General features: G+C 38.0%; 1 protein-coding gene across 1 annotated transcript in view; it reads right to left on the bottom strand.

Moving 5' to 3' along the window:
* The window catches only part of l(2)k05819 (transmembrane protein 94-like protein l(2)k05819), a 740,582-nt gene that overhangs the window by 234,453 nt on the left and 478,807 nt on the right, over positions 1 to 27,322 (bottom strand). The window contains exon 15 of the mRNA XM_090398052.1: positions 6,435 to 6,505. Within this exon, the coding sequence (XP_090254178.1) occupies positions 6,435 to 6,505 (71 nt within the window). The remainder of the gene's footprint in view (positions 1 to 6,434; positions 6,506 to 27,322) is intronic.

The raw sequence follows: 27,322 nt of genomic DNA, 5'->3' as shown, positions 1-27,322 counted from the left end.
AAGGTTATGTGGGTAAAATATGTGCCATCAATATTCTTGAGATTTTTAGACCAATATTATTGTTGCGATTAGCATGGTTAATTATAATTTCAGAGGCTACCTTAAATTTAGGCTCATGCTGCATTTTGGTGTGATGTAATGAACAGGTGCTTTTCTGTTCAGTTCTGTGCAGAGTATCCAATCGAGGGTATGATCTGAAAGGACAGCTTTATCATAGTTATTAAATTTAATGTGTTGTTTATGTTCTTTTTCCAGACAGGAATTGTGCACTATGTTTCACCTATAGAAGACAAGTTATAGGCACATGGAATAGGGTATATTCCAGGGTAGGCCAGGTGAGAAAGGGGATCCTTGGAAGAGTCAAGTTCTTTAATTTTGCAAGAGGTTTAAAGGTTGACAATAAATTACTATTTGAATAATATTCTGTTTATTTTATTGGATATCCCTTTAATACAGTGCTTTTTTTTGGAATGGTACAGCATATTGACACCTTTATTAATGGTATCACATGACGTAGAGATGTGGTATGGTTTTAATTTGCAACTTTTTTCTAGGAAAGAAAGCATATCAGTACCTATTGTTTTATAAAAAAAAAAGTGCTGCTTTAATATATGGAATGGCTATAGTTTAATTGTAATCTAGTTTATTTTTATTATTAGGTGCAGTCTTGTGAAGAACTTTGTTGAGAGTAATTTTGCTGTGGCCATTTTTTTAGGAAACTATTGCTGATATTTTTTAATTAATTTAAATTCATAACTCCTTGCTTGCTGGAGCAAATCCTAAAAGTTCTGTTTTTCAGAGTGTTAATGACACCTAGTTTTTGTGTTGGGTGGTGGTAAGAATTCATGCATATATAAAGGCATGTATGTGTAGGCTTATTGTAAACAGAGAAGGAAGACATGTGACAAGCGTATCCAGAAATGGGTGTGTTCTGCCTTACAATGACAACTATGAATAGTATGCATTTCATACTGTTTAGAACATAAACTTCAAAACTCAAAGTCTGGCTTAGGTACATCGACAATATTTTTTGTTATCTGGCCCCATGGCTGCCAGACTTTAGACACCTTTCTCAGTCACCTGAAAAGAACTGAAAATTCATTTAAATTTGAGTAGCTGGACAAAAGTGACAATTTCATTATTAACTGCATGTGCATGCAATATTTAAGTAGATGAAGTAGAGAGCATTTATGTTGTTCTTATAGAAATATTTAACAAGCAACACACAAGATCTTTCAACAAAGATGTTATCACCAATTTTCAGTGTATCAAATTAAGAGAGTGTAGTTTGTAACTTGTGTTATTGTGAACACAGGCTATTGTACACCTTGAATATGAGACTCAAAATTTGGTTACAAATTGTTTTTCATGTGCACACATGGACTGGCAAAATACTGCCTTATATAGGTGAAACTATATTCACAATTTTTATCTGGAAAAGGGAACATAAACAAAATATTAAATTTGGCCTTTCTGAGCATACCCTAGATACTCTACACAGAAATAACTGGAAACACACCTACTCATGATTTAACTCCAAAACTTGGCATAAGTGCAAATTTAAGTAGCCCTGTGAAATTCTAAACAATGTGCCTAATCTCATAATGATGGTCTAAAAATATCAAGAATAAGGATGGAACACATTCTACCTACATAACCTTTTGTTCTAAGAGGTCATTAAAAATTACAATTAGGAAGGTAGTACTCCAGTATTTTAGCCTTAATATAATAAACACTTAATGATAAATTATTGATTAGGCCACCACTACTGTTGTATTAAAAGACAATATAAATTTCTTTTCTATGTAAAAATAGGATATGGCTTTGATGTAGGAGCCCCCCCCCTCCCCACTAGAAATGAGGCCAATAGAATAACAGTTCATCAAATAAATGTCATTTTGGAATACTATTTGAAGTGTACTATAGCTTGTCTGTGTATATGTGTGTATTACTCCAAATGATGACCTTAACATGAAGGCCAAAATGATGGGAAATTACAGTAATTATTTTTAACTGTAGTTATCTCCATAATGTTATCAAAATGAATGCTGACAATTTGTAACTTTAAATGAAAGAAATTGAAGTCATGGAAAGACTATGGTATGAATATAGAAGATAAATATTAGAGTTGGCAAAATGATTTAGATGCTACTGAAAATGCTTAGAAACAGAAGAAAGAGATGTAAAAGGAACAAGATAATAAGAAAAAATATAATAAAGGTGATGTGAAAACTGAAACTCAACATTTTCTGGAAATCAGGAGTAATTTCTTAGAAAGACTATTAAGTGAAATATGCAGTGACAGAACAGTTGTAGAAAATATTCAAGAGAAATGCAAACAGGAGTGTGTGTGTGTGTGCACGCGACATGCAAGCGCGCACACACACGCACATTGAAAGAAGTCAATGGACACTTCCATGGGAAAGATGCATCATGCCATGTAATGAGTGACATGTTTGTAGCCTGTATAAATTGGAAGAACACGATTCTCCAAATTGGTGCAACTGTGTCCAGGTGAAATGGCTGTGAGAAGGGAAATGACGGAGTGTGAAAGAGACATTGTAATAGGATGTCATGTTGCATACGAATCTGTTTGGCACATTGTTGACAAATTGGGCCATCTCATGTCAACAACCAATGATGCCATAGAGAGAGATGGAAGGGCAGGGAGTCAACTGCAAGTGCTACCCACATTTGATGACCCACCACTCACCAAACATGACAGCAGTAGGGTGCTATGAAAGGTGATATGTAAAAACTGCCATTCATCAGCTTACAGGTTGAAAGCTGAGTTCCAGGCATCAATTATAACATGAACTTGCACAAAAATATTCAGAACCAAGGCTCACAACAAAAGTTTCCATGATAGTACTCAATATCCAAGCCTTGCATTACGGGAACCAATTTTTTCTTTTTTCTTTTTTTTTTTTACTTTTACGTTGAGCCCATACACGAGAGCTTGGTTGATCAATCTATAGTTCATTAGTACCGTGTATGGGTAGTGGGTTGGGAAAGAAGTACTTGTTCACATTTGATTTTAATGACTGTATATTGTATTCCACAACAGGGGGAAAACCGTTCCATAGTACAGCAGTTGCAGAGATGAAGGAGGAAGAAAAGAAACTTGTTCTGTGGGTTTCAAGGTGCACTGTGAACGGATGTGCAGCAGCTGCATGTGTTCCAATGGGCTGAACACTGAGTGGAAGAATTATTTATGCTATTTCAGATGCACATTTGCCATTGAAATATAAAATACACAAACTGCAGAGACCAAATGTCTATGTGAAAGTGAAGAGAGTGAGTTGGTAAGAGATAGGTCATTAATAAGTCTGATTGCTCTCCTCTGTATTGAGTCAAGCATTTTGAGGGAGCTTTTGAGGTCCATCCCCCATATGTGAGAGCAGTATTCAATGGCTGGGTGGATTTGTGATTTGTATAAGGTTAACAGCTGTTCAGGGGTGAAGTAACATCTTGAACGAAAGGGAAATCCTAGTTTTTTTAGAAGCTGAGGATGCAATGGTTGTGATGTGTTTATGCCAGGAGAGGATTGATTTCAGGGTAATTCCAAGAAGAGAAATCTCAAATTATCTGGAATTTCAGGTGTTGTCAAAAATAATACTGAGAGAAAATGGTTCTTCTTTATGAGAAATAAGACAGTACTGGGTTTTATTAGTATTGAAATTGACTAGGTTATCTGAACCCCATTAGAGGATGACTTGGAGATCAGAATTGAGGGTTGTGGTGGTTGATGTTCTGTAGGTTGAGGTGAGTTGTGTAGAGTAAGGTTTATCAAAAGAAAGGGAGGAGTGCAATGTGCTGACCATCTGCAAAACTGTGTATTGGGTTGGAGGCTGGCTGAAGTAGGTCATTGATATATAGTAGGAAGAGGGTTGGTGAGAGGACAGAACCTTGTGGAAATGCTGTCTTCAGTGATGCAAAGAGTGTGTACAATGTAGAAACTTTAAAAGCTGTGTTATGGAAAATGGAACAACAAACCATGCTACACACTCTACCAAGCAGATGCCCCCCGTGAATGTTGTTTACCAGAGTGCATAACCCAAACAATGAAAATTTGGAGGTGGCAGTGTGATGGTATGGTCTGGTTTTTCCTGGTTTGGCCTCAGACTTCTGTTTGCGGCATCAGAAACACTGAACTCCAAGAAGTATCTCAACATTGTGGACAATACAATGCTTCCTACTTTGTGGCGTTTCTACTACAGAACTGACCATTGTCTCTTTCAGCAAGACAATGCATTGTATCATAAACCTGCTACTGTACCTGTGTAGTTTGTGGACATGAAGATTACCACACTTGACTGGTCTCCACAGAGCCCGATCTCAACTCCCTACTGAACATCTGTGGGATGAACTGGAGCATCAAGTGAGGTCAAGGAACATCAGTCCCACAACAGTCCAGACCTCATCATATGCCTACAGGAAGAATGGTCCAAAATTCCTGTTGATTGCTTTCATACACATGTGGAAAGTATCCTCAATAGAATTCTTGCAGTCATCACAGCAAAAGGAGGTCCTATATGAGATTAAAGTGAACACCACAGCTGTTTGTTCCTCACACTGTGGTAACCCTTGACTTCTTTCCGAGCAGTGTATACAAGTAGCAATAAGGTGTATTACCTTATTATTAAAATACTCTCAATCAGAGATAGATGTTGAAAGTGTTATGAACAATGAATCTCCAAGGAGGATGATTATACTAGTTTAGAATATCAGCCATCAGAGGGAAATAATCGAAGAGGTCGGAATAGTCAAACAAAAGAGCAGTAAAGATAGCAAATGGAAGCAATAAGTGTCGCAAGGAAAATTTGAGTCACAGCAGTTCATAAAGAAGGGTTATGGTTTTGTGATCTCTCTGACACAGAATATCAGATGCATGTGCAGAATACAACTACTCTCCACCCACAGCTATTCAAACACAGTTTGAATAGCTGTGGGTGGAGAGTAGTTGTTAAGAATGCGAATTAGGAATTCTGAGAAAAATAACAAATCATGTTTTGATACATATAAGTGGTCATGGGGAAAAATTAAGTTTGAAATGAGACTACAAATGCTAGTAAAGTGATTGTTTTTTTTGTATGTGTATGGATATTTGTAAGCTTTTTGTCATATTTTTTGTGTGAGATTTTTTTGTGAATGGCAGTGTCACTGCTGTTTTTGTTAGTGACTTTCATGACCAGTAATGCTGGAAACAGAAAACAAGAGGGGTGCAGTGAGTAAAAGACTAATGAAAATTGCTCTCAAGCAAAGAATGCCCAGTCTCCCTCCTATCCATGCATGGCCTTGACAGTGCACTCTACATATAACTATACTCCGATTCCTCCAAACATCTTGCAAAGTAAGTGACAGCAGGATTATTTGCTAGCTAATCATAAAGCCTCCTGATGTGATGTACAGCCGTGTACTACCTACAGCTATCTTACAAAACTGTTTTATTGTGTGCTCAACTGGAGGAGATACTGGTTCGATACTTAAAAATATTATGTTAAGCATGCTCATGAAGGGAGAACAGCATTGCATGTGTAAAGAAAGTGGGGAAGAGAAACCACAATAGACTATACTTTGTAGACAAACATGGAGTAGTTACTTCAGACCCTCCATAAGTAGGACTGCATGTTTCATCAGGAGATAAAAGCCATTTAGAGATCACTTTGTAAGAACTAGTGAAGATAGGTTTAAAAGGTGAAAATATTTGCCTGAATCACAGTCCCATTTATAGAAGGAGGCCACATGCAAGAAGATGCAGTTGTTTATCTGAGAGAGGCTATACAATGTGCATCTCTCAATAATGGCCAAATATAGAGATAGTTCGATTATTTAAAGCTAAATTAGTACTTTATGCATCTTTGATACTAAGCAGTGCAAAGTGTGAGAGCTTATTTTTGAATGAAGTTCTTAACTATTATTTTTATTAATTTTATTTTAGAAGATAACTATTCTTCATTCTTACCTGTGTTTCCTAACATAAAAATCTTCTAGGTGCAGTATCAATGCCATGACACATCCAAAGCAACCAAGTACTTGTTGCAGGAGGGCACTATACCATATGATCTGCTGTAACACTGCACAATCCACCAATTTTGTTATGGCATAAATTGAACTAATTCTTCTTTCAAGCAATTTTTGCTTCATTTCCTCGTAAAGTTCAATAAGCTTAAGAATCCAATTTTAATTTATCAAGAATGCAGAATGCTTCTTTTTTCTTTTTATCATGTTTCAATATATTCGTGTCAGATACTTTATGTGCTTAACAAAATTATGAATTTACAGTAAACAGAGCACTTCTTTCTCATCTGTTTTTAATCCAGTTCAACACGATCCATAACAATGAATTCTATGAAATAAAAATAAATGCACAGAAATCAAATAAACATAACAGAGTCAAGTTTCCCTGAAAAATGAAATAATTTATATTTTACCTGCTTCTTTCATGTAGCAAAGAAATATGGCAATTCCATCCTGATTCAAGACCCATTTTTTCAGAAAATACCTATTAAAAAAAAAAAGGAAATTAAGTGGAAGAAGATTTTTTTTCATCATCCTTAATCCTCACTATGAAGAAAATGAGAATGATGACAAACGGAAATCATATCAGTCTAGTGCAGGGGGGGTCTCCAAACTACAGTCCACGGGTCAGATGCGGCCCGCGATATGATTTTATCCGGCCTGCCAATTGGACTAATTTTTCAATAAAAATCTGCAAAAAAAAAAAAAACACGGGGTGTTGATAGAGTTCAAATGCATTAATTAAAATTGTGTTCAAAATATATACGAATAGCAAAAAGTAACCGTAATCCAAGTTACGGTCTTTCTGACTGTAAAAGGTCTGTAAAAGATAAAATGAAGAAAAAAAATTTTAAAGAATTCAAAACAAAATAAAAAAGTTACATCCGAATAAACTTTTTTATCAACCAAAAAATTTATGTTGCACAAAATAAGAACACTTAAAAACTAACGACTAGCAAAAATTTGCTGATAGTGTTCATGTCATTAACATACGATAATTTAATCTCACATACTCTCTAATCAGTTTTTATCTGCTTTCAATACAACTTATATATTTAGTTCTAGAATTTTTTATTACTACAGCCTGCTGAACACTGCTGAAATACCCAATGTGACCCTCACAGCAAAAAGTTTGGAGACCACTGGTCTAGTACAATATGTTCTACAGAATGGTAAAAATGCAAAGACTTTTTTAAAAATAAGAAATATTTCTGCCAATAGTCCCACATAAAAGGTTCTGGTAGAGAAAAAAAGCTGATTCATTACAGGAGAAAACTAATATTTAAAAAAGATAATAAAGATTCCAAGAAATTATATTCTTAGTTAACCCTTTTTCCAAGTGTAACCAAACAAAGTTTTTGCACAGGAAGTATCTTCATGACAGGACTACTTGTATATAGAGGATAATGACTTCACATAAATTGGCTTAATATCTCATAATGCAAAGCATCCCCCCCATCTTTCAGATGTGTATAATGCTATGCATTGTGAGAATCTATCTCTGATTCAGAGAAGGGCAGCAACATAGACGAGGTTCGACCTTTAATGGGGGTCTCATCAGTGGGAGCCACTGATGTAACCATCTGAAAGGGGGATATGCTTTGCATTATGGGATACTGAGGCAAGTGATGTGAGGTCATTAACCTCTATATACAAATAGCCTAGTCATGAAGATATTTCATGTGCAAACATTGTTTGCTTACACTTGGATAAAGGATTAAGCCAAGAATATAATTTCTTGGGATATTTAATTTATAGTCTCACCAAGTGAAAAAAAATTAAACATCTATCTCTGATTCAGAGTATTTTAAGGTAAGGTAATACACCTTCTCAATACTTGCATACACTGCTTGAAAAGAAGTTAACAGACACACAGTGTGAGGAACAAACAGCCACAATGCCCAACTTAATAATATGTAGGACTTTATTATGCTGTGATGACTGCAGTAATCCCATGGAGCATACTTTCCACAAGTGTATGATAGCAATCAATGAGAATTTTGGACCAGTCCGACTGTAGGTATGTAATGATGTCCTGGACTATCGTGGGGCACACATCCATTGACCTTACCTGATGCTCCAGTTCATCCGACATATGTTCAATAGTGTAGAGATCAGAGCTCTGTGGAGACTAGTCAAGTGTGGTGATGTTCATGTCCACAAACCACACAGTTACAGCTTTATGACACGGTGCATTGTGTTGCTTATAGAGACAATGGTCAGTTCCATAGAAATGCCACAAAGTAGGAAGCATTGCATTGTCCAGAATATTTTGGAGTTCAATGTTCATGGCATCACAAATAGAGGTCTGAGGCCAAAACAGGAAAACAGGTTCATACTATCACACCGCTACCTCTGAATTTCATTATTGGAGTTTTGCACTCTGATAACAGATGTTCGCTGGGCATTCACCACACCCATCCATCCATCTGGTGTGTAACAAGATTTGTCACTCCATAACACAGCTTTCCAAGTTTCTACATTGTATACACTCTTTGCACCATGAAGACAAAGCAGGACTTGCATATTGCTGTCCTATCATGGAAACCCACATTGTGAGCCTTGGTTCTGAATATTTTTGTGCAGGTTTGTGCTACAGCTGATGTCTGGCACTCCACTTTCAAAGTGTCAGCTGATGAATGGTAGTTTCTACATATTATCTTTCATAGCACCCTAAGATCATATTTGGTGAATGACGTTGGTCTTCCATTGCAGGTAGCACTTGCAGGTTGGCTTCCTGTGCTTCCATCTCAGTATAGTATCACTGACTGTTGGCTTGGGAAGGTCCAATTTATCAATAATTTGCAAAACAGATAAGCATACGACATGGCATCCTATCATAATGCCTCTTTCCATCTCCATCAGTTCCCTTCTTGCAGTCATTTCACCCAGACACAATTGCACTAACTTGAGAGCATCATATTTCTCCAATTTATTCTGCCTACAAACACGTGACATTATACGGTAGGGATGCACTTTGTTCATGGGGGTGTCTGTTGATTTCTTTCTAAGCAGTGTATGTGAAAAATAATGTCTACATTACTTCAACCTTGGTATCTCTTCTAGTTCTGGATCTCACTAATGAGAATGCAACAAAGGTCGAAAGTGGCTAGATATGGGCCCTTCCACAATCTACAACAATATACATGTCCAAAAGGGGATGCGCTCTAAGTTAACTGATGTGAGGTGATTAGAATGTGTATAAAAGGTTCCCAGTCGTGAAGATAATAGACGTACAAACTATGTTTGCTTATACTTGGATGAAGGACTGAATCAAGAATATAATTTCTTAGCATGTTTAATTTATAGAAAAACCAAGTGAAAAAACTTTCAGAATAAAAGACAAGTTGATTCTTGTAGTTGATCTAAACAGTAAATTAGAAAATCAATCAGACAAAAACATTTTTCAAAAATTTGGTGTAGAGGGCAAAAATAAGAATAATGTTATGTAGGGATGTGCCAATATTCAGATTTGCTTTAGTATATGGCCATTTTGGCTTGTTTTAATAGATATTCTGCTTTGGCTGAATCAGTAGAAAGATTCAATATTCAGCTGGTCAAAGCAGAAAATTCACGTTACATGTGCAATTGAAAGAACGACGGTATACTGTGCCCTCCGATAGGAAAAGGCCTAAGTTCAATTCTCATCATTACAAAAGGAATCTTTATATGGGCTTTTGAAGGAGAGTTAGCCGATGTCATACAGAGGTAGCAGGATTTTTTCTCCCAGCATACAAGCAAATCAGCCTTCAGAACACATAGAATTTTATTATTATTATGTGACATCTACAAGGAATCCAAAAACTCATCGAGGGAGGGCACCAACATCTCTACATCTCCACCACTCAATCCACCAACTACAGCAAACTGCATCATCTACACCAACATCATCTACTGCCCACCACCACTAATATTTTCACAGACAATCACAAACATCCATGCCCACGGCAGGATTCGAGCCCACAGGCTTTATGCTAAAGAGTGGATAAGCTAACCACTTGGCCATCCAGGCCGACAAGCAATTCACAGGGGGAAAAAAAACCGTTGGTGGTGATGTGCAGTAGATTTTGTTGATAACTGTGTGTAACAGGAGAATTAAGTAGTAGGGGAGAGAGATGTGTGTAGCAGAGTGGAGTAAAGAGCCTCAATGATGAGTCCTTGGAGGTGTCATGTAATAATAATGCATCATGACAAATGCAGCAAATCGGAAAAAACCTCCCCTAATCATGTGCAACTGCATAAAAAGGTGTGTGTTGTGTTTGCTATGAACACTTTCTTTGCTGTTTTTATTTTAGTTTATATTATATATTATAATAAATTTAGTTTAATCCTTTATCCAAGTGTGAGCAAACAAAGTTTGCACCTGAAAGTATCTTCAGGACTGGGGTAAGTTGGTACAACACCGGGCAACTCGGTACAAAGGTGGAGCAAGCTAACATTACTCCTATCTCAGTATCTTCCATAATGCAAAACACATCTCCTTGCAGATATATATAATGTTATGCATTAAGGGAGGGGCCACTACCCAGATTAGTTTCGACCTTTATTGATATCTCTTCAGTGGGAGCCAGGCCCAAGTGGAGATACCAGGCAGAAGCATTAGCAAGGTCATCTCTACCTACAGGAGTTGCCAAACGGTGTGCCACCTTTTTATTAAATTACTATGGATTTAGAGAAAGATGTTGAAAGTTTATTTTTCACTTGATTAGACTATAAAAAATTTAGTTTGATCCTTTATCCAAGTGTGAGAAAACAAAGTTTGCTCCTGAAAGTATCTTCAGGACTGGGGTAAGTTGGTACAACACCAGGCAACTCCTTGATAGGTAGAGATGACCTTGCTAATGCTTCTGCCTGGTATCTCCACTTGGGCCTGGCTCCCACTGAAGAGACCTCAATAAAGGTCGAAATAAGTCTGGGTAGTGGCCCTTCCCTTAATGCATAACGTTATACATATCCACAAGGAGATGCGTTTTGGATTATGGGAGATACTGAGATAGGAGTGATGTTTGCTTGCTCCACCTCTGCAACGAGTTGCCCGGTGTTGTTCCAACTTATCCCAGTCCTGAAGATACTTTCAGGTGCAAACTTTGTTTGCTCACACTTGGATAAAGGATTCTTCTTCTTTGAGTGCCATCTCCTATCGGAGGTCGGCGACCATCTCGGCAAATTTTGAGCGATTCTCACCTATTCTGAGCAGTCTCTCAGAGTTCATACCAGCCCACTGTCTGATATCTACCAGCCAAGATTTTCTTCGTCTTTTCGTCTTCCTTGTCCTCTTCTTCGATTTATCTTCCCTTTTATAATCAATTGAAATATCTTATATTTTTCATTACGAAGTAGGGGACCAAGATATGCAGTTTTCCTTCTTTTTATGGTATCTAAAAGTTCAAGTGATTTCCCCATTTGTTCCAGTACTTTCTGATTGGACGTTTTTGCTGTCCATGGGATTTTTAACATTCATCTGTATAACCACATCTCAAAGGCTTCAAGTCTTTTTATTGATGTTGTCTTCAAGGTCCAAGTTTCTGCACTGTACAGCAGTACAGACCATACATAGCATTTATCATGTTGGAGGCTTAATGGATTTTTTACAACACTCAAAATGAAATAAAATAGAATTTAATACTTCCTATATTTCGTCCTAGTCACTAGGACATCTACGGGGATTACAAAAACAATTAATGTAACATATACACAAATAACAAACAATACTAAGCCCAACCACGTGGGTGACACTAAAGTCCTATCTAGGTAGAGCGCGCTCTAAGGGCAGTAGTAGTAGGTGGCCTGGAATGTAAGGTGGGAACTGTGGTGATGAGTGTTTCCCAAATCTTCGGAAGCTTAATGCAACCGTATTTATTGAGATTTGATTGGTTTTTGAGAGCTGCTGCTGCTTCTAAGAAAAGTCTCTCTTTCTTGAATTTGCTGTGGTGGAGCATGGTGGTTTTCTTCCATGATACTCTGTGGGTGGTGCCCAAAACATGGTCAGCCAAGCCTGAATGGCCATAGTTGTGTTTGAAGATGTAAGACTTGTGTTCCTCTAGATGGATGGATGCTGATCTGCCTGTCTGTCCAAAGTACGCCAGCTTACAGGAACAGGGTACTTTGTAAATTCCAGGCAGAGAGAGAGGAAGGAGCTTATCTTTCGTAGAATGGATAAGGGTAGCAAGTTTGCGGTGGAGCTTATATGCTGTGTGTAGGTTGTACTGTTTTAGTATCTTGGCTATTTTTTCGGATGTGCCACGGATGTAGGGTATGGTGATGGCATTTTTAAATTCTTGTTGACGAGAAGGATGGGGAATGGGGGAGGAGTTGATTATTTTTTTGATACTGTGATCGCTGTAGCCATTGGAGAGGAAAGTGCTGCATATGTGGTTAAGCTCAGTAGTGAGGGTGGTTCCACTGGAACAAAGATTGTGGGCTCTCTTGGTAAGAGTTTTAATAATGCCATATTGTTGAGAGGGGTGGTGGTGGGAGAGTTTGTGAATGTATCTGCCTGTGTGTGTGGGTTTTTTGTATACGGTGAAGGTAAGTGTATCATTAGGCAGGCGTGTGACTAACGTGTCTAGGAAGGGTAAACAATTGTTTTTTTCCTTTTCCATAGTAAACTGGATTCTTGGATGTAGGCTATTGAGATGACTGAGGAAGGAGTCTAACGTGTCTGGGCCATGAGGCCAAATAGAGAACACATATCTACATATCTTAGCCAGATAGAAGGTTTGAGTGGGGCTGAGTCTATGGCTCGTTTTTCGAAATCTTCCATATAGAAATTGGCAAAGGGCGCTGATGGCATCGTCGTTGAGCCTTTTGGAAGAGAGGTTTATTACTGTCTGGAGCAGTTGAATTTGTGGTTGTGGTCTGTTTTTTACAAGGTTGCTATATTTCTTGATGTGTTTATTTTTTATTTTTTGGAATTCTCTCTGTGCGGAAGTTTCCGAAATGCCAGAGAGAATCGACCAAAGTTCTCCCACCACCACCCCTCTCAACAATATCACATTATTAAAACTCTTACCAAGAGAGCACACAATCTTTGTTCCAGTGGAACCGCCCTCACTACTGAGCTTAGCCACATACACAGCACTTTCCTCTCCAATGGCTACAGCGATCACAGTATCAAAAAAATAATCAACTCCTCCCCCATTCCCCGTCCTTCTCGTCAACAAGAATTTAAAAATGCCATCACCATACCCTACATCCGTGGCACATCCGAAAAAATAGCCAAGATACTAAAACAGTACAACCTACACACAGCATATAAGCCCCACCGCAAACTTGCTACCCTTATCCGTTCTACGAAAGATCAGCTCCTTCCTCTCTCTCTGCCTGGAGTTTACAAAGTACCCTGTTCCTGTAAGCTGGCGTACTTTGGACAGACAGGCAGATCAGCATCCATCCGTCTACAGGAACACAAGTCTTACATCTTCAAACACAACTATGGCCATTCAGGCTTGGCTGACCATGTTTTGGACACCACCCACAGGGTATCATGGAAGAAAACCACCATGCTCCACCACAGCAAATTCAAGAAAGAGAGACTTTTCTTAGAAGCAGCAGCAGCTCTCAAAAACCAACCAAATCTCAATAAATACGGTTGCATTTAAGCTTCTGAAGATTTGGGAAACACTCATCACCAGAGTTCTCACCTTACATTCCAGGCCACCTACTACTGCCCTTAGAGGGCGCTCTACCTAGATAGGACTTTAGTGTCACCCACGTGGTTGGGCTTAGTATTGTTTGTTATTTGTGTATATGTTACATTAATTGTTTTTGTAATCCCCGTAGATGTCCTAGTAACTAGGACGAAATATAGGAAGTATTAAATTCTATTTTAATTCGTTTTGAGTGTTGTAAAAAATCCATTAAGCCTCCAACATGATGTCCTCACAGCATTTAAGCCTCTACACACACACATAGCATTTAACCATGCATACTCTAAGCTCTAAGTTTAAACTGCGGTTACACAGTGTTGATTTCATCAAGAGAAAATTTTTTCTTGCCATTTCAATTCTAACTTTTATTTCCATTTCTGGATTGCAATCTTCATTTAACCAGCATCCGAGATATTTAAACTTTGCCACTCTTTCTATTTGTTTCCTATTTAAAGAAAGTGCTAAATTAAGAATTGGTTTCTTACTTATGACCATAAATTTAGTTTTGGTGATATTTATTTTTAATCCCATTTTCTCACTCTCTGCATTTATTAGTTCCAAAAGATTTTGAAGATCGTGAATATTGTCAGACATAATAGCTGTATCATCGGCATATCGGATGTTACTGATGATTTCACCATTTACACTAATCCCTTCCTTTCTTCCTTCCAAGACTTTTTGAAATATGGCTTCTGAGTAGATGTTAAAAAGAAGAGGTGACAGCACACTGTTACACCTGATATCTTAAGAATGTAGAATTCTCAGCTATCATGGTGTAACATGAAGAATAAATAAAATAAATTAAAAACCCTGCATAAAAGATAATAGTTGAATTAATTGAAAGAAAAGGAAAGATTCTTGCATCCAATAAAATATATAAAATATAAAGGTTTTGTTAAACTAACTAACGAAAGAAAGAATATATTAATATTTTGATATGATTTAAATAAGAAGAGTTAAATAAATAAGACAGAAAAGGATTAGTCGTAAAAGATGGTATGTGAGAGGCTAGAGATTAAGTTATTAAGTAAGTTCATAGAAAAATTTTGGAAAGGGGATTAAATTAGAGGCTAGCAAAGGAAAACAACAGACTATCGCTTAGGGCCGATTCCCAGATTGAGACATCGTTACTGGCTTGCCGATAAAATGACGTTTGGCAGAAAAACGCCACCATAATTGGTCAGAGAAGTAAAAACAAGTAGGGGGCGGAGAAAAGAAGTTAGAAAAAGTGCCATTAGGAGAACAGGTATAAAAGGGTTGGAAACCCCCCCCTCCCCCACAAGGCTTTTTTGGTTTTGGTTTTGATTCCGTTCCAGGAGAGTCCTTCGCGAGCTCTTTTGTAGGGATTTCACGATGATTTCCTGAGTGGCGAGATTGGAGTTATATCTCCGACACCACAACACGGAAACAAAAGTGAGCGGAATTTCGGTTCCGTATTTCCTAAGTAAGAAGCGAAGAATGCCATATAGTCGAGGAAAAGAAAGCATATTCTTTGTGTTCCAACTACGAGAATGGGAAAGAAGTAAAGAAATCGATGTCCACGTGGCCAGTTGCACAGCCGATATATAGATGATTCAAAAAGTGTTCGGAGCTACGAAAAGTTAAGCCAAAGTAAGCCTAGTTCAATTCCAAAAAGAACGTAGGAGAAGCAGATTATCGGTGAGGTTATATCAAGATAGTTCAATCAGAAAGGCCCATATGAAGAACCCAAGAAAGAAAGGTACTGTAAAATATATCTAATGTTAACTAAAATTTGTCTGTGATAAGCATCATTATTCTAATACGGAACTGTTGAAGTGACCAAGGAAAATTTATACTAGGACTTTAGTATCTGACAGAATATATTAAAAGTAAGCTGGCTAGTGTTAATGTTATGTGAATAATAAGTGTCCTGAGAATTTTGCATGTCTATTGATAATGTATAGGAAAGTTAAAATGTCATAGTTGTGTGTTAGTGCAGAAAAAGGTTTAGTTAATCTACTTAAGTTTGAATAGTTAAATAGTGTGAATTAATCGTATTTGTCCATGTCAAATGAATTTACGTGTTGAATGTGTATGGCGGCATGATTGTAATACTAGTTATGTGTTAGTGCAGTAAATGGTCTGGTTAATCTACTTTAGTTTGAATAGTTAAATAGTGTGAATTAATCTTATTTGTCCATGTCAAGTGAAATTATGTGTTGAATTGTTATGGCGGCATGATCGTAATACTCATTATAGGATCATAGCCTAATTACTTGTAATAAGCTAATGTTAGTTTGTAAGTATTTAGTTTAGCATTAAATTGAGTAATCACAAAAATTGACTTGTACCATGTTAAGGAATTTAATAAACCTTTGTTCAACGATAAAAGAGTTGTCTGAAATTGCTGTCCAACGCACCACTTGAAAAATTATGAACCTAATCACGCGGGAAATTAATGTTAAGAAACGAGATGAAGTGTCACGACTGCAACATAGTTACACTTTCAGACATATTTGAGTTCTTTCTGCATTTTTGGAAATTATGGAGACAACTACCGTGTTTGAATAAAAACTTTAGTTTACTATTACTAAAATTTTACAATTCGACGTTTCGACCTTTATGTCAAGGTCATCTTCTGGAGCGTACAAATATACACAAGAAACAAGCTATACTACAATCATACTGGTTCGTTAAAGACACTGACTAACCGCTACCACAATTATTGGCCTGACCTCTGGTGGGGAAAAAAAAAATTATACATTAACGCTAGAGTCCTATTATTTGTGTTGTCTACTATATACATATATTAACATCATTCCAGCCAGTTTGAGTGGAATGGTTTCTAATACTAGCAGATTGGCTAGAGTACTGACTTATGTTGAATCTTTCATATTAGGTTGGCTGAATATGTGCCATGCAGATCCTTGGAATTTTCATACCATCTTTATTGTTAATATTTGGGTGGTTTATCAGGATTTCGCAGGATTCTTTAAATTTTCTTTCGTACCATGTTTTTGTGCGGTGTAAGGAGCAGGTGCTTTTCCAGTTGATTTGGTGTAAGGTGTTAAGTACGTGGTCTGAGTGGCCTGCTTCACCATAATGGTTATATTTAATGTGTCTAATGTGTTCTTTCTTGCGTATAGGGATTGTCCGTCCTGTTTCACCAATGTACAGTAAGTTACAGGTGCAGCGGATGCAATAGACTCCAGGATGTGCTAATGGGAGGAGAGGATCCTTAGAGGAGCTGAATATGGTTTTAAGTTTAGTGGGTAGTTTAAAGGTGGCATTGAGGTTATAATGTTGTAGGATTCTGTTGATTTTTTGCTAACGCTTTAATGTATGGGATGGCTATGGTTTTACTGTAATCTAGATTCATTTTTGTTGTGGTTTTATAGAGTATTTTATTGACAGTATTTTTGTTATAGCCATTGTTTATGAATGTGTCACTAATGATTTTTAGTTCTTGTTTCAGGGCTTGTTGGTTAGAGCAAATAGTTGTGGCTCTGTTTTTAAGGGTGTTTATGACTCCATATTTTTGTGCTGGGTGGTGATATGAATTCGCATGTATGTATTGGCCCGTGTGTGTCGGTTTTCGGTAGACCATGAAGGATAGACTGCCTGAAGGACGACGTGTAACTAGTGTGTCTAGGAACGGGAGCGAATTTTGGTTTTCGATTTCGATGTTGTTTGTTTAGGTGGCTGAGGAATGTGTTTAGCGTTTGTCGACCGTGCGGCCAGATCGCGAACACGTCGTCAACGTATCTGAGCCAGATTGTCGGTCGAAGCGTGGCGGAATCAGGAGCCCTTTGCTCAAAGGTTTCCATGTAGAAGTTCGCGATTGGGGGGGGATAATGGTGAGCCCATGGCTGTACCTTCCTTTTGTAGGTAGAAGCTGTTTTGCCACACGAAGTAACCGGACTTTAGTACGTGGGCAAAGAGGGCCGTAATGTCGGGCAGAAATTTGTTCTGTAGCAGGAGAATTGTGTCATTGATGGGGACATTAGTGAAAAGGGCAGAAATGTCAAAACTGACTAATAAGTCGTCTTCGTCGAGTGTTATGTTTTTGATTATGTTTATAAAGTGTTGTGTGTTTTTTATGTAGGAGGGGGAATGACCTACCAACTCCTTGAGTGTTGCCGCTAATTTCTTGGCTAGGTGGTAATTGGGACTGTCTATTCCTTCCACTATTGGTCGAAGGGGCACATTTTGTTTGTGTATTTTCGGAACCCCATATATTCTGGGAGGGCGGGCATAGTGCGGTTTGAGTTTTTTAACTGTGTCTGGTGGCCAAGAAGTGACGGACTTTAGTAGTTTTTCTGTTTTGTCCTTTTTGTTGGGTTATAATTTACCATTTTATATGTGTTGTTATCGGCTACTAGTTGGTTCATTTGCAGTATGTATGTTGACCTGTCAAGGACAACAGTGGCACTGCCTTTATCAGCTTTCGTTATTATTATGTTTTGTTTGGCTTTTAATGATTTAATTGCTGCGAATTCTGTTTTAGTCAGGTTGTTCTGTATGGTTTTCTTGGTATTTAGGACATTACTGGTTTCTAGTCGTATTTTGTCTGCTATGTTGTTAGGTAGGGATCTGATGCCTCTTTCAATGTGGTAGATAAAATCTAATTTGTTTACCTTTTTAGGCGCTATTGCGTAGTTCAGTCCTTTATTCAGCAGCGTGAGTTCGCCGTTGTTCAGGGTGTGGCTTGATAAGTTAATCACATGGTTCTTGCTTGTCGGTGGTTGGTCGCTCCTTGTCTCCCTTATTTGTTGTTCATTGTTGTTTCTCGGGGAGGAAGTCCTCTGGCCGCCATATTTTGCCGTTGTTTCAACCTGTGGAATTTTTTCTTGAGTTTTTCTTTGTTCTTTTCCAGGGTATGCTTGGCCGAATTGTCAGTAATTCTTTCAAGTGTTTGTAGAATATCTGGGTTAACATAGTTCGATAGTTCTGATTGTAATTCAGAAACTAGATTTTGTGTTGTAGCTAGGTTTTGGCGGGCTGTTTGGATCTGTTCTCTAAGCATTGCTTTTTCTGTGCGGTCATAGATACGGAGTGCCTTAGCGGACGTAAATTTCTTTTTTAGCCTGATGCAGACCGGAATGAGGTTATTGTCTCTGCATCTCGTTAAAAAGGTCAGCCGATTGATCAGGAGAGAAATATGAATCTTTAGCTTACCATAGCGATTGCAGCGCTTGTGGGTATCATTTCCATGGATGATCTGAATCCTTTCTTTTAGACTTGCACGGTGATCCGAATGCATTTTTGGAAATTATGGAGACAACTACCATGTTTGAATAAAAACTTTAATTTACTATTACTAGTTTACTGAGTTCTTTCTCCTTGTTTTTGTATATAATATCTTAAACTAAATATCCCAAAAGGCACAGTATAAATACAAATATTATTAAAAAGGAATTTAATAAACCTTTGTTCAATGATAAAGAGTTGTCTGAAATTGCTGTCCAATGCACCACTTGAAAAATTACGAACCTAATCACACGGGAAATTAATGTTAAGAAACGAGACGAAGTGTCACGACTGCAACATAGTTACACTTTCAGACATATCTGAGTTCTTTCTCCTTGTTTTTGTATATAATATCTTAAACTAAATATCCCAAAAGGCACAGTATAAATACAAATATTAGGGGTACTAAGGGGAGAAATAACTTAAGTATTAGTAAATTTTTTGGTGATATCTCGTGCGTAGATAATAGAAGAACATAGGTAAGCGGAAATTATAAAGTAGAATAAAAATCGTAAAATGGGACACAACATAAATGGCGCAGCCGGCAGGATATAAAGTATAAGAAAGTTAATAGAATAGAATAAGAAGAATAGGTCAAAACAACACATCCTTGCCTTACTCCTCATTTGATGTTAATGGAATCTGTAATAATGTCATCAACTTGAACAGATGCCTTTTGGTTCCAATATAAGTTTTCAATGATCCTGATGTCTTTACCATCTAATCCAATTCTTTTTAATAGTATAATCATTTTTAGCATGTTGGACTTTGTCAAATGCTTTCTCGAAGTTGATGAAGCAAATGAATATTACCTTGTTTTGGTCAATACATTTTTGAAATAAGATCTGAGAACAGAAAAGGGCCTCTCTTGTTCCCAAGCCATTTCTAAAGCCGAATTGGGTATCACTGATGGTGTCTTCACATTTTCTGTATATTCTTTTTTGAATTATTTTCAGAAACATTTTGAGAACGTGACTCATTAGGCTGATCATTCTATAGTCATTACAAGTTTTCGCATTTATTTTTTTAGGTAGCATGATGAAGGTCGACTGTAACCAGTCTTGAGGGATTATGCCTGTATCGTAGATCTTATTAAATAGCTTTACTAATATGTTAATGTTGTCACCTTCTAATAACTTTACTATTTCTGCTGGTATTCTATCTGGTCCTAGAGTTTACCATTTTTAGCTGAGTTTAATGCACATTCTACCTCTGATTTTAGAATGCATGGACCTTCCATATGTTCATAAGTATTTTCTGGGTTCTGTCTGTTATCAGTAAAGAGTTCTTCTATATATTTCACCCATTCTTGTATTTTGTCATCCTTTTTGGTGGGAGGACTAGGGGCCATGCATGGAAGCTGGGCAAGAGCGTGGTTGACAAGGGTGTTAGAGCTAGGTTCTTTACTTGGAGAGAGGTAAATGAGTGGAATAAGCTTCCAGAGTCTGTTGTGGGTGCTACAACCGTGAATGAGTTCAAGGCAAGGTATGATAGATACTGTGTGAATGTTGAATAGTTGTTCTTGACATGATGTTAGGGCCTCCCTCGATGAGTCTGTCGACTCCTTGGAGTTTCCCGGAACAATAATAATAATAATAATAATAATAATAATTTCTCCCTTTTTGTTTCGAAGGATACAGAATTGTTTTTTCTTATATATACCTTTTTAAGGTATATATTGCCGGCAAAGGTTGGTCGATTGGTAGAGCCTCTGCTACTAATGGCTCAGTTAAGTAAGTTTGAGCGTGGTTAGTAGTTGGAAGGGGACAATCGTTCGATGCTGTTGGCACACTCTCCCTCGATGAGTCTTTGGACTCCCTGGAGGTGTCAAATAATAATAATAATAATAATAATAATAATAATAATACCTGAGGTATCTTTCATCTTTTTGTGTAGATTAAAATTGTCATGTTTTTCCTGTAGAAATTCTATTTCTTTACATTTTTCATTCATCCAGATTTCTTTTGCTGTTTTGATCTTGTGTTTAATAATTTTCTGAACCTCTGTATATTTTGTTGGATTATGATTTTTATATGATCTGCGTTGATCCATGAGAGAAAGAATTTCATCAGTCATCCAATCTTTCTTTTTTACTGCTCTATTAGGACATAAGGTATTGGTACATTTCTCTATGAAGATAGATTTCAATTTGTCCCACGATTCATCAACCCTCGTCACTCTTGATTCAGATCTTGACTCAATTTGCTTCTTATCTCTGTTTTTTAATTTTCCCAAATCAAACCTTTTTTGTTGATGTTTCTTAAGCATAGCTTTCAGTCTAAGTTGTAACTCTGCTACCAGTAGGTTATGATCAGAAGCAATATCTGCACTAGGATAGGTTTTTGTACTCTTTATAGAACTTCTAAATCGTTGATTAATTAGTAAGTAATCAATTTGGTTTCTGACTATATTCCCATTATTATCCTGTGGTGATCGCCAAGTATACAATCTTCGAGGTGGTAGCTTAAACCATGTGTTTGTGATTATTAGCTCCTCTTCCTGGCAGAATTGAAAAAGACGGTGTCACCTCTCTCATTTCTTGTGCCCAGTCCATGTTCGCCAACTACATCTCCACTTCTACCTTTCCCAACTTTAGCATTGAAATCACCCATGACTATGTTAATATCATGCTTTTTTGTGTTTTTCATTAGTTCTTTTAATTGATCATAAAATTCTTCAATCTCGGTATCACTCTTGTCAGCAGTAGGGGCATAGACCTGTATAAGATTAACATCTAGTGGTTGTGCTTTCAGTTTTAATAACATCATCCTATCTGAGTAAGGGATGAAGCTCAACAGTGACTTATTGATATCTTTGTTTATTATTATTCCAACTCCGTTTTGATGGTTGTTTTCACAACTTCCAGAGTGATACATTGTCATGTCATTGACTTGAGTTTTGCCTGATCCTGGCCACCTAACTTCACTCATTCCTAAAATTCCAATTTCAAGTCTTTTCATTTCTTGGATAGCATTTCTTAGCTTACCTGCTTCATGCAAGGTTCTGACATTCCAGGTTCCTAGTTATACTGAGCGCACCATGTTGAGCCTGGGGATTCTTCGCACCCCTGTCCCATTTAAGAGATGCCGGTAACTTGGGACCATTTGTGTAGATTTGCTCGCCATGGTGGTTAGTCTGGAGAGAGAATAGAGCAGTAGTTTCTCCATTTGCTTTCTGCTCTGCAGTATTACAGACGTACACAATAAACTGTATTGCCATCTGCATTTTTCTAATCACAAGCTTTACCGTCATCATCATGAGACTTCAACCTTGTGTCAGTACTGACAAAGCTGCTTCCCTTTGCCAGAGGATTGAATCCTTTATTTTTCCTTGTAACCCTAGGTAGGGGCCCTAACCGGGTACTGACAGCCGGAGCCAGCTGAGACTGGGTTGTTTATAGAGGTCTGTTCCTCTGAAGATTCTTCCGCACATTTCACTGTTGGGATACAAATCCTCTTCCACTGATTTGTCCGTTGTTCTTCACAGAGGTCCGTTAGCATCCTTGTAGGGAGTGTATCCTATGGAAGGTCCCAGGGAGCACGACGTGGACGTGAATTTGCCTCACTCCCCGGATAAAGGATTAAACTAAATTTATTAGAGTCTAACCAAGCGAAAAATAAACTTTCAACATTATATATTATGCAGTCCTAAAAGTTGTTTTATATTATTATTATTATTATTATTATTATTAAAACAAGACCTCATGGATTCAAAGACTCATCTAGGAGGTCCTTTTATCTCACACACATCTCATCATACCGGGTCTTAAACACATTCAAACTCCTTGCAGACACCACACTCTCAGGCAAGGCATTCCAATCATTCACAACTCTGCACAAAAAAAAACCTGCCTCTCACTCCCCTACTCACACCCTCTTTATACAGTTTCCAGGTATGACCTCTGGTTCTCCCCTGATCTCCCACTATTCTATGTAGAACTTCTCCACCATTGATCCTATAACAACCCCTCACCAACTTGTAGGTCTCTATCATATCTCTCCTCTTCCTTCTCTCCACTAGACTCTGCAAATTACATCATTTCAATCTTTCCTCATACTCGACATTCCAGAGGTCAGAAACTACCTTACTCAGTCGCCTTTGCACCCTTTCCAACATCTCTTCATCCTTCTGAAAACCAGGTGACCAAATCTGGGCACAATAGTCCATGTGTGGCCTAATGAAAGCCTTATACAATGGAACAAGAATCTCCCTACTTCTACACGTCAGTGTCTTCCTCATCATTCCCAGAAGTCTTTGTGTTGTCTCCACAATTTTGGCGATGTGTCCCCTAAATTTTAGATCCTTATCCACTATCACTCCCAGATCTCTTATTTCCTCTACTTCCAACAATATATTCTCACCAAGCATAAATTCTGCATCCCATCTTTGTTTTCCAAATTTTAAAACCTTACATTTTGCAACATTGAACTCGCATCCCCATTTGCTTGCCCAATCACTCAATTTATTCAAGTCTTCTTGCAAGGCCACAACATCTTCACTACTCTTTATGGTTCGTCCCAACTTTGCATCATCTGCAAACAACTGAATATCTCCATCCAAATCTTCGCCAATATCATTAATATACAAGTTAAATAGTAATGGCCCTAAAACAGATCCCTGAGGCACTCCACTAGTGACTTTCCTTTTCCTGGATATTGCACCCCCATACACAACTTGTTGATACCTATCAGATAGCCAGTCTCCAATCCAATGCACTAATCTAATATCCAACCCCATCTGCTCTAGTTTGACTGTCAACTTATCATGAGGTACTCTATCAAAAGCTTTTGCAAAATCCAAGTATATTACTGTGTATCCTTCTCCTCTGTCCAAGGAAGCAGTCACTTTATTGTAATAAGTAAGTAGATTACTAAAACACGACCTCCCTTTAGCAAATCCATGCTGTCCATCAAAGATTATACCATTGTTGTCAACCCAACTCTGGATCCTAGGTCTCACAAGCTTCTCCAACAACTTAACCACAACACCTGACACACAGATAGGCCTATAGTTTGATGCTTGAGTTCGATCACCTCCTTTATGAAGTGGCACAATCTTGCCCTCCTTCCACTCTTTAGGGACTTGACCAAGTGCAAGACTCGTATTAAAAAAATATGTCAAGGCAGGTGTCAACACTCTGGCACATTCCTTCAGAATACGCGGTGATATATTATCAAGTCCCACAGCCTTATTTACATCTAGTTTACTCAACTCCCCAAACACCTCTTGCTCACTTACAGTCAGTCTCTCCTCCCCATCATCAACTGCTCTTAATCTCTCCATGAAGTCACATTCACAAGATTGAAAGATCTTTATGAACTGCTCATTAAGTATCTCCACCACACATTCTGCAACAGCTATCTTTATACCATTTCCTCCAATCAATGTCATCCTTCCATAATCATTCTTTCTTTTTCTAGCTACATATCGAAAGAACTCCCTAGGATTCTTTTTAGCTTCATTAGCTAACTGCTGTTCATACCTCTCTTTAGCTACTCTCACCAACCAAGTCACTCTCCTTGCCTGGTCTTTGTAGAACTCATGAAATTGGTTACTTCCACTTCTCTTATGCTGCCTCCACAATGCCCTTTTTCTCTGTATTGCATGCTTAATCTCTTTATTCATCCATCTCACACCTAACTTATTTAACCTTCTCACCCGTGGTATACATTTAGACATTGCATCCACTAAATATTTTTTGAAAATCCCCCAAGCTGCATTGATCTCTTTTCCAGCTAACTCCTCATTCCATGCTACACCTGCAAGCTGTCTCCTGAGCTCTTCATAATCACCCCCCCTTGTAGTTCCACATATACCCTTTTTTCACAGTGGTCCTTGCACTGCTGGCAACCACCCAAGTAATCACCTCATGGTCACTTTCACCAATTGGTGGATGATTTGATACCTCATTGATAATTACATCCTCCGATGAGATGACCAAATCCAAGACCCTTAATCCTCTTGTGCCCTCTGTTACATACTGTCTGAGGTAGTTATCCCTCAAAAACTCAAGAAACTCATTTTCTTTACTTCCCGTTGCTATCTCTTCATTCCAGTCTATATTGCCATAATTAAAATCACCCATAATGATCACCCTTTTCTTATTTGCTTGGCTTATTTGACTATACATTTCACTATCACCACCATCCACATTACCAGGTCTATAACAACATCCCACCAAGTATTTGATTCTATTCACCTCTATCTCACACCATACTGCCTCAAAACCACTGGCCCCATTTCCCTCTTGCATCTCTACCTTGTATGGACATAACTCTTTCTCTATCATCAATAGCACTCCCCCTCCCTTTTTACCCCTTCTATCCTCACGAAACACATCATACCTTTCCATCTCTATTCCTGTCAGGATGTCATCCTCATCTAACCATGTCTCACTTATTCCGACAATCTCTGGGTGCACAGACGCAATTAGTGCAACCATTTCATCCGCCTTGTTTCTTATACTTCTAGCATTGGTATACAAACACAACAACTCATTTCTGGATCTACAGCTAGTTCCACTGATACCACTCACTCGATGTGATCTCTGCATGCTGGACTGGGGCCATTTCCCTTTCTGCTTCTTCATTCTAGAACCCTTTGCAATTCCATCTGTTTCCTTTTTATCCCTGATCATCCCATTACTTTCCTGCCTACACATTCTCTCACCTCCTCTTGGAGCATCCACCTTTCTCACGCTGTGTATCCCTGTCCATCCTGAGCCTCGCCGTTTCCCTGCTCCTCTTGCACACCCATTCTCTCATTTTCTATACTCATACCACTCACTTCCACATTCATTTCCACTCCTTCAATCTCTCCTGTCTTACTCTCCTGCTCTTCCACATCACTCCCCTCTCGATCTGATTCATTCTCTCTATTCACTTCTCTACCTTCCAGCAGCAGTCTCTCCAAGCGACTCACACCATAACCACTCAAATGCAGTCCATCGCTCCCATACAGCTCACTTCGTCCCTCAAACTCATTCCACACATTAACAAACTGTACTCCCATCTCCTCACACATTTCAGCCAGAATATCATTCATAATCCTTGCTCTCCGCCTCATTTCACCACAATCATACCTAGGCAACACACTGACCACCCTTCCTGTCACACTATTCTCCTTTATCTTTCCAAGCAGTCTCCTGACATTCATTTTGACATGCTCTTTGTTCTCTCTCAAATCATTCGTACCAATTAATACAATTAACTCTTTTGCTCGTTCCCGCCTCATATTCAATGCCTCAATCACTCTACTCATTTTACCGCCTGGAAAACATACCTTGTGCATTTTATCCTCTAGCACACCTTTAATAATGGAGTCGCCATACAATGCCACTCGCTCATCTTTTGTTATCTCTTTCATGCCATCATGATTTATTTTAATAGTTTTGACCTGAATTCTCTTAATTTCATTCCGCATCCATTTCATTTCTTGCTTCATCCAATCCAATTCACCTTCTGAACCTCGCGACACATTCACTCTATCATTAAATCTTTCTAACTTTCTAACTCTGGACCCCCTCTTCTCACTTTCCCTCTCATTCATCCTTCTTTGTTTCCGTACTTTCGGTCCAACATACGTCCAACTTTCACTAGCATTCTTCTCACTTTCACTCTCACATATCTTTCTTTGTTTCCGTACTTTCGGACTAACATGCGTCCAACTTTCGCTATAATTCTTCTCACTTTTACTGTCATTCATCTTTCTTTGGTTCAGTACTTTCGTTCCAACATGCGTCCAACTTTCGCCATCAGTCATTCTTTTTTCACTATCATTCATTCTTTCGATTTTTTTTACTTGCGATTTCTGCACCACGCCATTTCTGCTTTCATTCGTTCTCTCAATTTCGTTTCTTTCCGCCTCACTTTCGTCCCTTTTAACATCCGTTACGGTTGTCAAATCGCTCTTTTTCTTTTCTCCTGATTTTTTAACATTTTTTCGCCTGTCTTTCTCGCCATCCTCTTTCAAACGTGCACTCGCGACACAATCGGTACTAGCACTTTCTGTCATCAACTGCATATTCGCATTCATCAATTCCTCGTTCAGGTCACACTTCGCGCACACCCTTCTTCCATCCGCACTAATCATCCACAAATCATTTATGTAGTCGAAGGAATACATATAACAGACCTCACACTTAACGAACCGAATGAAATCCAAATTAAAATCCTGGAATGACAATGCCGCCGCCATTTTTTTTTTTTTTTTTTTTTTCTCTGCAGGTTACTTATACTTTAAAATAATGCAAAAGAGTCCTGGCCTAAAATAATAAAAAAGACAAATATTTGGAAGTTATGATTTATGTAAAGATTAAAAATTTGCAAATTTTAAAATTAATTTAAGATTAAAGCAATGCCAAATTGTAAGCATAGCAATGAATTTGGAAAGCAAAACAAAACTGAAATATCTAGCCATAATATAAGGACTCAGTCAGAATC

This window comes from Typopeltis vanoorti, chromosome 9, assembly GCF_054136105.1.
Source record: "Typopeltis vanoorti isolate ZY-2024b chromosome 9, IOZ_Tvanoo_1.0, whole genome shotgun sequence".
NCBI classification, from domain to species: domain Eukaryota; kingdom Metazoa; phylum Arthropoda; class Arachnida; order Uropygi; family Thelyphonidae; genus Typopeltis; species Typopeltis vanoorti.
This window is presented reverse-complemented; position numbering and strand designations above follow the sequence as displayed.